Source organism: Anabrus simplex, chromosome 2 (genome assembly GCF_040414725.1).
Source record: "Anabrus simplex isolate iqAnaSimp1 chromosome 2, ASM4041472v1, whole genome shotgun sequence".
In the NCBI taxonomy this organism is placed as follows: domain Eukaryota; kingdom Metazoa; phylum Arthropoda; class Insecta; order Orthoptera; family Tettigoniidae; genus Anabrus; species Anabrus simplex.
Window position 1 is genome coordinate 633207652 of NC_090266.1, and position 12189 is coordinate 633219840.

General features: G+C 37.8%; 1 protein-coding gene across 1 annotated transcript in view; it reads right to left on the minus strand.

The window, feature by feature from the left end:
* LOC136864294 (xanthine dehydrogenase) overlaps positions 1–12189 on the minus strand; it is a 358258-nt gene that overhangs the window by 22185 nt on the left and 323884 nt on the right. The window contains exon 25 of the mRNA XM_067141086.2: positions 5287–5383. Coding sequence (XP_066997187.2) covers positions 5287–5383 — 97 coding nt within the window. The remainder of the gene's footprint in view (positions 1–5286; positions 5384–12189) is intronic.

Here is a 12189-nt window from a genome sequence, read left to right on the forward strand (position 1 = left end):
GACATTCCTGAGAACCCGATATGTCCACTGCAGGCCTACAGCTCCAGCTGCCTTCATCATCTCCACTGAAATTTCATCTATTCCAGCAGTTTTTCCATTCTCCATCTTTCTTACTGACATTTCAATTTCATTCATTGTAATTTCTTTATCCATTTCTTCATCAACTAATTGCCTTTCCTGGTCGTCCATTGAATGACTGTCATCCGTTCCTATGTTCAGCAGCTTCTGAAAATACTCTCTCCAGCTATTTCTTATTTCTTCTGGCTTTGTTAAAATTATGCCACCTTCATCCTTCACAAATCTGGTGTTTACTTGATCTCTCTTTTTGTTTCTTAAGATAGCATACAGTAATTTCTTGCTGCCCTGCGTATCATCTCAATTTCTGTGTGAATAAGGCCCAGCTTTTCCTCTTTTCTTCCTCCACTACTTTCTTGGCCAAATTCTTTGCCTCCACATATTTTCTTCTACTTTCTTCAGTCTTAGATGTTTTCCATGCTTTCCATACCATTTTCTTTTTCTTCACTTTAATTTTTACCCTATCATTCCACCAGTGTGTTTCTTTGTCTTTCACATTTCCTGATGTTCTACCACACACCTTTTCTGCACATCCAACCAGTGCTTCCTTAAATCTTTTCCATTCCTCTTCAACATTCCCCACCTCTGTCCTGGGTACCAAGGGTATTATTTCCCTTTGAAATTCTTCTTGTATGCTTTTCTCCTTCAACTTCCATACTTTAATTCTTTTCTCTATTCTTAATTGGGGTTTTTCAATCTTTCCAACTTTGAATTTTCCTATCACAACTCTATGATCTCCACCAAAGGCTTCTTCAGGCATGGCTGTTACATCTACAAGGTTCTTCCGGTGTTTCTCTATGATTATATAATCAATCATGGTCTTTGTTCGTCTGTCTCCCCAACCATACCTTGTAATCTTCTGACTATTCTTCTTCCTAAACCAGGTGTTTCCAACAATCATTTGATTCCTCATGCAAAAATCCACCAACAACTCGCCTTCTGGATTTACATTTCCATATCCAAAGGACCCTACAACATCTTCCTTTCCTTGTCTTTCCATTCCAACTTGTGCATTTAGATCTCCCATCAATAGTACTTCCTTATCTTCTATCTGTCTCTCCACTTCTCTAAGAAGTCCTCTAGATGTTCATCTATGCAACCACTTTGCAGGGCATACAACTGAAATAGATCTTTCACGCCATTTTCAAACTGGAGTCTCATCATCATCATCATCCTATCGCTGATGTACTTTGTATATTCCACATATTCTTGGATTTCTCTTCTAAGTATGATGGCCACTCCATTTTTTGCTTCAGGTCCTCCGCTGTAATACAGCCTGTATCCTTCTCTCAGAGGGATCTCCCCTGTACCCCTCTTCTTGGTCTCGCACAGTCCAAGTATGACTATATCTTTCTCTATCATGAAGTCAACCAGTTCTTCTGTCTTTCCCGTCAGTGTCAGTACATTTACTGTTGCAATTTTGATGTAGTTTGGTGCTGGTTGCCCATTTTTCAAAGTTCCCCCAGCACCTGAAGAGCTGCGCGTCGCTTTTAGCAGGGGATGCCCTAACCTTTTCCGAGGCACCATATCTGCTTTGTCCATATACGCTATTGTTACGATGGGCTCGCCACACCCAAAGGCATTTTATACCTACTGCCAGGTTCAAAATTAGGCCGCCCCTAACATGGAGACAGACGCCTTTCGTAGCCGCTCCTCTGAAGTACAGACTCTACGGGTATGACCCTTCCGCCATCTCCACCGTACCAAAGTCCACCTTCTCCGCCGTAGATGCCGTTGAGGTCTTCACTCGTAACCCTGAGCTGGGACCCATACCAGATGTTCCACACCGGGTCAGTGTGCTCTGGGACTCTCATAGGCAGGGGCGCCACTCCCTGGGTAGGGCTGCCTCCGGAGAGGGTCCCAACAGGTACTTTGTCCAAATGAGACTTTCAGAATACTTATGTATTTGCAACGAGTACGCTGCATCACTTTATCCAGCGAAGATCATAATTCAGTGAACACTGTTAAATTAAACAATCACCGTGATGCTGGTGAATCTCTTGAAATGTCATTCAAAATATATTTTCTAAAACCTGCAATCCCTTCTACGTGGATGTGAATTTTGGCAACACTTCCAAATAGCAAGCTACTTTTGTTAGCCTACCATGCAACCAAATGTTACACAACTTAAAATCAAAATAAATAAGATACACATACAATTCAACTTCATCCTAGTTAGAATTACCTTCAAAATATTTATTGGGTTTCATGAAAGGAATATCACATGGAATGGTAATAGAGCAAGAGTTTGCACAGACCTTGTTTTACTGCACATAAATTTATTCCATATGAATGTTTATTCGTTCAATTATTACAATACTTCTTAGAATAACAAAATAGTTAAATATGCAGGGGTCTGAACTTTTAAAGATTTATCTTTGCAGCTGTTACACACCTTCTAAATAATACCAGAGAAAAATTTAACTTTCCCTTTGCTATACTAATCCCTTATAGAGCAGCATATTGAAAACACTATCCATAAAATTCAAATCCATGTATTTTGCAGGAATCACAAAAAAATAAATGAAAACTGCTTTTAGACTTAATCAGTGAATATAAAATTAGCCACTGATAAAATCCAGTCTATTTGAAGGGAAATGTTCAATTTTTCTTTGAAAACTGGCCTAAAGTACAACAAATGAAATAAGTTAGCCTGAAACTCTTAACCCCAACCCTAATTTTCTTTTTTGAAAAATTAAGAGACAAAGTGAAATATAAAAAAATTCAGGTCCCTTAAGAATAAACAATGAAAATACACTAGTTCTTTTTTATTTTTTATTGGGGGCCTTGAAAGGGAACAGTGCCAGTTATTTAAGAAGAAACATGCAAATTATTGAAATTCAGCAGTCATAATGAAATGAACTGTACAGAAGTAAAAACCCAGCAATCTATCATCTGAGCAACTCAGCCCCGCTATCTTTCTTCTCAATTGCTCAATCTTTCCACTTGCAATGTCCACTTGTTCCTGTATCTCACACTGTCATTGGCAAACAGCATTACATTCATTTTCATTCCTTCATAGGTTTTTTTTACTTCCTTCATAATCTTGTTCATCACCAATATACAAGAGAAGAAAACTAGCTCTCCTGAACATGACTGAATCTCCTTAACAATTATTTGAAGCAAAGAAAAGGAAGGAAAGAAAAGAAGAAGAAACTTGTCATTTAATATATATAGTTTCTATAGAACCTAGTAAACAGTAGAGAAGATTAATATTTACCTGACAAAATAAGATTATAGCAAACTTGTTGCAATAAATTATGAATCTTGCATTCCTTAACCGTCCATTGCATGCATTAGCTAGTGTTACACTAGGGCACAATGTATCAGAGATACTGTTTACGTTTATAGCTCTGTTTTATATAAAAATCTTCCTTCATGTGATATGTCATATTTTAATACAGTACTTTATGCCGGCCCCGTGGTGTAGGGGTAGCGTGCCTGCCTCTCACCCAGAGGCCCCGGATTAGATTCCTGGCCAGGTCAGGGATTTTTACCAAGACCTGAGGTCTGGTTCAAGGTCCACTCAGCCTACATGATCAGAATTGAGGAGCTATCTGACGGTGAGATAGCGGCCCCGGTCTAGAAAGCCAAGAATAACGGCCGAGAGGATTCGTCGTGCTGACCATATGATGCCTCATAATCTGCAGGCCTTCGGGCTGAGCAGCCGTCACTTGGTAGGCCAAGGCCCTTCAAGGGCTGTAGTGCCATGGGGTTTGGTTTGGTTTGGTTTATTTTATTTACAGTTTAGCATGCCTTATTGAATTCTTCAAACTGATATAATACAATACTCATGTCCATGCTCAATCAATAGGTTTTAGTTTATTCTAACGATCACCACTTTTAATCAGAGCTATTTTAACGCAACATACTGCAATATATTTTACTTCCATTTTTTATCAGACATCCGGATGCTCTTAAGTAACTTCTTTGTAATTTATCCCATGACTGTAAATTTGTGTGCTAGCTGATGATGGCCAAGATAGGTCGAAACCGGTACTAGTGTAGTAGTTCATCCACAATAAATGTATTGATCGGTGGAACATTTTTCTTGTCTATTACATACATAATACAATATATGCAGTGGTTTTTTTTTTTTTTTTTTTTTTTTTTTTTTTTCCCCCCCGAGTACACATCATGTAGGTGCTATTACAGCAACTTCCATACTTCCAATACATGTTCTGATATCTCCCCAAATCCACTCCTTTCTCTCCAGAACCTGCATTTATTTTATTTTTTGGAAGTGTTGAATGTTGCAGTCAGTCATTATCAGATTCTGCTTCCTTTTGATCTTGTGGATTTTCGGACTTGGTTTTGTGGCCCATTTCACCAAGTTTATTTTCAGTGCTAGTTTTGTATTTTACAGGATTACAAGTAGATTTAATAATTTCTACTTTTTCAGCCTTCTTTATTTTACTCATTGACAAAGTAACTACTTTCTTGACTAATTCTGAACAATAATTGCACTTATTTACCTTGCAGGAGATTAAATCAAAACTCACGTGAACACCTGCATGTTGCAATGGATATAGAACTCGTAATATGATGCTGGAAACAATCGGAAGTGAATACAACTTCCTGTCTCCGACTGTGTTACCAATTCATGATGCCTATGAAACATGTAAGCATGGTACATACTTGTGAGAATCAAAACTGAAAATTCAATTTGTGAACACAGTACCATCTGTTGGAGCATTTTCAATACATAAGGTGCTGGTACTATGTACCATTGCAAACCAACAGAAAAAAGGCACCGAGTATATATTTTAAAGTGTTATTGAAGAAAATCCATAGCCTGTTTCCAGTCATTCGACCGGGTCAATGTGTGTATATTGCATGAAAGAAATTTCATTACTGTCTTACAACAGCGGAAAGGAAAATAACATAATATTGCAGAATATATGGGTAAACAAACATAAGAAGGTATTTAGAAGTTTTCATGAATATCTTTACAATTACCAACATATTTCTATGAGGTAGGCTATATGAGTGGCCACAATCTATCTCGCAGACACCTTTGCTTGATAATGAAACAAGAATAACAGGCAGCTGCTATAACAGGTTGAAGCCGTCATGCTAGTACATTGAAAAATGTGAAAAAGGTATCTCTCCGATAGATTGTGCCTGACTGAGGATTGATTTCCAAGGCAATAAATGGAACTGAACAACATAATCTGAAGGAAACACTGATGACGTTTGCATTTTACTAACCTTTTGAACGTAGAACACCTGTTGGATTTGTTGAATTTCTTCTGAAATATGTTCGGAAATCAATGGGAATATCCTTAGCACCTGGTGGCTTGTATGTCTGAAAAAGTGAGAATGAAAATTATTATAGTCAAGAACACTGAAATGAGAATTGCAAATTACTGATCCAAGGGAAAAATTTAGATGTAGGCCTATGTCAAATTTTGAATATCAGTAATTGGTTCATCTCCTTGATATTAGGATTATAGTGAATTATAAAAGTAGACTACATTTACAAAGTCTGTAACCATTAGGCTCTTCAGACTGCCAAAACCAATTTTAATAAATACATTTATAAACTGCTGGAAAAAGAAAATGCATGGTAACAGAATTATACCTGAAAAAGGAACATCAGAATTCTATCAAACTACACTAAAACATATTTAGTAATGTATAAACATATGTTTATATTCTGTTTAAATAGTTAAAAACTTGAAATTTAGAATATATCTTAATGATGTCCTCATTTCTCTCCACTCCAGCATATGCTAGGGTGCATTACATAGTGACCCATCTCCACTGATCTGCATTTAGGGCAGTTGCTCAGGTGGCAGACTCCCTATGCATTTCTTTTTACGTAACTTTTTTTTAAACCTTCTCGAAGAACTTGAAAATTTATCAAACATTTCCCTTGATAACTTATTCCAATCCCTTACTCGCCCCACAAATGAATATTTGCCCCAGTTTGTCCTCTTGAATTCCAACTTTTATCTTCTTCATATTGTGATCTTTATTACTTTTAAAAAACACTACACAAGCTTACGCATTTACTAATGTAATTCCATGCCACGACAGCTCAGAACATACTGCTCAGTTGAGTGGCTCATCTCCTTCCTATCAAGTACTCCCAGCCCAAAGTTCGCAACATATTTGTAACACTACTCTTTTGTCAGAAATCACCCAGAGCAAAGAGAGCTGCTTTTCTTTGGATTTTTTTCCAGTTCTCAACTCAAGTAATCCTGGAGAGGGTTCCATACACTGGAACCACTCTAGTTGGGGTCCCACCAGAGATATGCCCTCTCCTTTACATCCTTACAACCCCTGAACACCCTCGTAACCATGTACAGAGTTCTGTACCCTTTATTAACAATCCCATTAGGTCTTTTTGTAGTCGCTCATAATCTTGTGAGTTATTTATTACCCTATACAGTACAACATCATCCTTAAAAAGCCTTATCTCTGAGTCAGGTTCTTTACTCATATCATTTACATACATATAATATTTTATAGTGTAGTATTTTATTGGATTTAAAGAGGTTGGTTCAATTCTCGTAATGTAACACGGATCTAGGCATGAACGAGCATCAGCTGGTTACTAGGCCGTTCCGCTGCAGGCCAGTTAAAACTGTCAGGTGGTCAAGGACATCATACGTCATAAGGTTTACGTCACATAGCGAGTGCCGGAGACAAAGGAGAGTGAGATTCCAGATAAATCTGCACCAAATATGGAATAACTGGTCAGTTGCAGAATAGCTGTCGACCAATGAGAATTAGCGAAGCCGTTTTATAGTCAGAGAATCATTCTGGAAGGAAGACGAACAGCGTGTTTTCCGTGAGAGACAGGTAGAGTACGATAGTCACTGCTAAAGCTGTTGAAGAAATTAGTTGACTATGAGATAGTACTGCACGACGTCATGGTATTTGAGTGTGCTAATTTAATTTTCTGTTCAGATGGATCAGCCTAGTGCGATATCTCATTGCAGTACATTTGCCTGGGTGAAAGATTCCAAACCACGGACAGTCACTGCAAGACGCTACGTCGAGTTTTGCCGCAAAAACTTATGGAATGTTCTATTAGGTATTAAGAGGGAAGATAATCATTGAAATGGAAGCTTCGAGAGCAAACCTGGCAGAGGAACATCATTTTCAACAGTAATATAGAGGAATATTCAAGATTATGACAACTCAATGAAGTGCTGTAAACTGATAAATGAGGTCAAGATTTGAAGCTTTATGTAGGGTTGAACCACATTGAACATCACTGTGCCAGTTAAGTATTGTAAGGCAAACTATTAGTCTACCATGAGTGAGGATCCTATTTTAATATAAAATTTTAGTGTCAGCAACATCAACGAAGGCCAATTGTCATCATGGACCGACCAAGAAGGAAATCCTGGGGAACTCTAAAACACCGCTGGAGTGATTCTACACTATTTGACTGCACAGGAATCCTGATGTGTTAAGCCGATGTGTGTGAGCCAGCATGATGAATGTTCACCTACAATCCACCATAATCCAGAGGAGGAACCTACATCTACACCTACATTCAAGACACCAGAGATTTACATTGGGATAATAAGTACTTTTGTCACATTTTCCTTTCTTTCGGTAGATTGTTAGTTGGATTGTATTCTTATACAATGAAACGTAGATTTAGTTAGAGATGTAGTATTTAAATTGTGGTGATGGTAGAGTAGTCATTGATTTATTGCTTCATTGATCTCATTTTATTGATTTCTTGGAATGTTGCTGTGTTGATTCAGTGATTGATAACCCCAGTTGTTAGTGAACTTCACGAGGTTACGTATACTTAAGGTCTTCAAAAATGGATTACGTGGAAATGAAGGCTAATAAGGATGATTTATGAATTCATTAAAGTAATTCTGACCTTAGAAGGGAAGGTACCGGGCGAGTTGGCCGTGCGCATAGAGGCGCTCGGCTGTGAGCTTGTATCCGGGAGATAGTAGGTTCGAATCCCACTATCGGCAGCCCTGAAAATGGTTTTCCGTGGTTTCCCATTTTCACACCAGGCAAATGCTGGGGCTGTACCTTAATTAAGGCCACGGCCGCTTCCTTCCAACTCCTAGGCCTTTCCTATCCCATCGTCGCCATAAGACCTATCTGTGTCGGTGCGACGTAAAGCCCCTAGCAAAAACAAAAAAAAAAGAAGGGAAGGTGATAGCTGTGGACAGTAGGTAGCTCATCGAGATGATGCGTTTAGGAATAATAATCATGGATATAATAATAATAATAATAATAATAATAATAATAATAATAATGAGTCAGAACAATTTAAAGTTGTTGTTGAGAGTTAAATGTGAGCAATGATTGTGATGATTAATTTTTATGATAATAATAGACAACATGATGACCGCTAGGGTACATATTAGTCGTAAGGGTATTGTGATTTATGGTGATATGGTTAATTATTCAGGGAATAATAATAAATTTAGGCTCAACAACTTGTATTGTGTAAAGTAATTTTTTCCATAAGGTTATGCGAGTGCATTCTTCAATACATCCCTAAATGATGGTGGTGAATGATTGTTTAAAATTTTCAATAAAAGAATACAGTCAAATGTAATCTGAGATGGAGGGGAAACTTGCCAAAGAATTTACCAAGTAAATGTTAAAAGAATTTTCCAATGGAATTGTAAAAGAATTTACCAAGTAAATGTTCAAAGAACTTTCTTACGATAATGTTCAAAGATTTTCCAAGTATATGTAAGCGAATTTTCTAAGTAGTTGTGAAAGAATTTCCCAATGGAAATGTTGCAAGAATTTTCCAAAGATTTGTAAAAGAAAGTTTCCAGAGAATTAATCAATGAATTTTCCAAAGAGTCATGGTGAATTAGTGAATTAATTAAGGGGGATTAGCACAGAACTTGTATAAAGGAGCAGTAAAATTGGTGAAGAATTTATTCATCAAGGGAATATTGTATAATTTAATGATCTAATGTAGCAATATTGGTCATAATGACATTTTCGCTAACATTATGATTGGTTCAATGTTATAGTTCCGTAAATCGAAGATTTTGACCTGAAGCATGGTTTCGGACAAGGTGTTTAAATGAAGATGGGTTGTAACGAATGGAACCCATAAACATGAAATGTACATATGTTCACATTACAGATCAGAAGCAGTCAATTTGAGTTGTATTGGTGTAAATAGTTTTTTCTTTTCTCATCTGCATGCCCAGACTGTTGTTTATTTAATAAATGTTATTGTTATTTTTGTTCCGATTTCTTTTATCATGCTGTGTCACCTATTCAGTCACCTATAGCCCTGCAAATTAAAAATTTCATAAGGTCTGTCCCGAAACAGTAAAGTTGGGCCTGCGAACGTTCCACCCTTTGGGACTCTCGCTCCGCCGACTGAGCGACCCCGGAAAAGGGGACAATATATATAAAATAAAACATAAAGGTCCAATAATAAATACTGCTTTGAGGATTTTCCCTCTTAATGATTACAGGATCAGATAATGCAGATAATGTTTCACCTACTTTAATTCTCAGAGTTCAATTTTCTTGAAATATAGCCACCCATTCAGTCACTCTTATCTAATCCAATTGCACTCATGACCATTATTAAGATACAGTCCCAGCATTTGGCTGGTGTGAAACTGGGAAACAACATCGCTTACTTCTGTAAGGTTTTGAGCATTAGGAGGTCTGGTTATTAAAAACTTTTTTGGAATAATTGTGGCTATATTTTCATTGAGGATGTAGAGGAATTTTGCCACCTGGGAAGTATAATAACCAATGACTGAGGAAGCAAGCAGGACATAAAATGTAAGCTAGCATTTTAGTAAAAGTCTTCATGTAAAAGAAAAGTCCACTCACCACAAGCATAGATGCAGATGTCAAGACTATTTTCTGAAAGTATTTGTCCAGAAAGTGAGATGTTCAATAAATTTCCAAATTCTTTTCAATCATTTAAGAAAAGACTAGAAAAATAACATATAGGGAATCTACCACCTGGGCGACTGACCTGAAGACAGATCGGTGGTGATTGATTGATTGATTGATTGATTGATTGATTGATTGATTGATTGTATGAGAGTGAAACATGGACAATTACTGGAAAGAGAAGAGGCCTTCCAAATGTGGTGCTATAAAAGAATGCTTAAGGGAGAGATGGGTCTATCACAACACAAACTAAGAGGTATTATACAGAGCTGATGTGAGGAGAACGATTTGGCATATTTAGCTTGAAGGAGAGATAGGTAGGTTGGTCATGTTCTTAGACATGCACAATTGTTCATTTAGTTTTGGAGGGAGGTATATGGGATAAAAACAGTTCAGGAAGACCAAGAAATAAGTATGACAAATTGATCAGGATGGATGTAGAATCTGCTAATTATGTAGTAATGAAGAAATTTGCCCAGGATAGGGTAGTGTGGAGGACTGCATCAACCAGGCCAATCAGGCAATACCTTAATGTCCACGGTATTTCTTCAGAAGGTTAGGGAGAGACATACATGGATGTTTAAGTCATGATGAGGGGATACGTGTAATAATCTAGGTGAACACAGAGAGCTGGCCTGGTTCGCTGAGATAGAGTGGTAAGGTTGAATCTGGAGGCCCATGCAACCTGTAGTGGGAATGTTAGTAGGTAGATTAATTGCAAAAAGTAGGGTGGGATAGAGTAAGGTGAGATACAGTGGCAGTGTGGTAATAATGGGCTCTGGTGCAGAGCCCTCCTGATGTCCGGACATCCATCGGACACAAAATAATTGAATTAATTTAGTGATGTTTGTAATATAAAATGTATCAACTCTTAGCTGAGTAGGATAATTGTATCTTTTTTTCATCATTGATATTTGTCCATTTTCATTGCATTATCACAGTTGCTGATGAAAAATCTTCCAATTTTATCCATTGGTAATTATTGCCTCTTAGTTTCTGTTCCATCTCATCATTTCTCTGTAGTTTTCTGTAGATGGTAGCTGCATTACTCCTAACAAAATGTAGGGTTCCAAGCAAACAGCCAGTAAATGAGTGCCTAGGTTTATTTGATGAGGGGAGTGAAGGAGTGTGCAAAAGTGGTTTATACACTGTAAAGGTGTGCAGGTGAGAATTTAAGCAGAGCCTGTGGATGTGATGCCAACAGTACAACAATGTATCCATAATTTAGTCTTTATGCGAAGGCTATTTTTTAAGTAAGGTCCATTTGTCAATAGAAACAAAAGTAATAATGATATTGCTGAAACCATTTTATGATATTTTCTTTACATATTAAGCTATTTTTCTAAATAGTTACCACGTTTGTTTAAATATAGCATACCATCAATTTTTGCATCCCCTCATTGTGGAACTGTCGCCTCTGACTGAAGCCAATCTTCAACTGCTGTATTAACTTCTTTGTCGGAGTCAAGCCACTGACCGGCAAGGAACTGCTTCAGGTAACGGATTAGATGATATTCACTCAGCACAATGTCCAGGCTGTACGGTAGGTGGTCCATTTGCTCCCATCCAAAAGATCGAATTAACTCCCAAGTTTGAGCAGCAGAATGAGGTCGTGCATTGTCATGCAGCAATGAAACTCCAGATGACAATAGGCCACATTGCTTATTCTGTACAGCACACCGAAGCTTTTTCAAGACTGCGCAGCATGCAGCTAAATTTACTGTTGTCTCACGTGACAAAGTCAACCACCATGTCTGTCCTAAAACACAGTGGCCATAATCTTGCATGTTAATATTGTCTGTTTGGCTTTCACTTAGACTGGAGATGACGTTTGTCACCATACCATTGATTGCTGCTTCGATTCAGGAGTCAAATGCGAAACCCACGTTTTGTCCCCTGTGACAATGTGGTCCAAACTTTGATCTCCTGCCTCATGGTATCGGGACAAAAAGGTCAAAGCACAAGCCATACTCCTGGTTTTGTGTTCCTGATTAAGCAGTCTGGGAACCCATCGTGTGCACAGTTTTCTGAACTGCAAGGTGTCAAATGACTTTGTATAGCACTGACCTTGAAACTTGTGGGAATTGCAGCGACAGAGTGGAAATCGTGAAATGCCATTCTTAATGGATTTTCGCATCTAATACGTGCACCAAATTTTTCAAAATTACGTAAGGTCTGACCGATCGCAATTTGTCGTGGTCATTGTCCCGCCTATTCTTGAACAATCTCATCCATTTA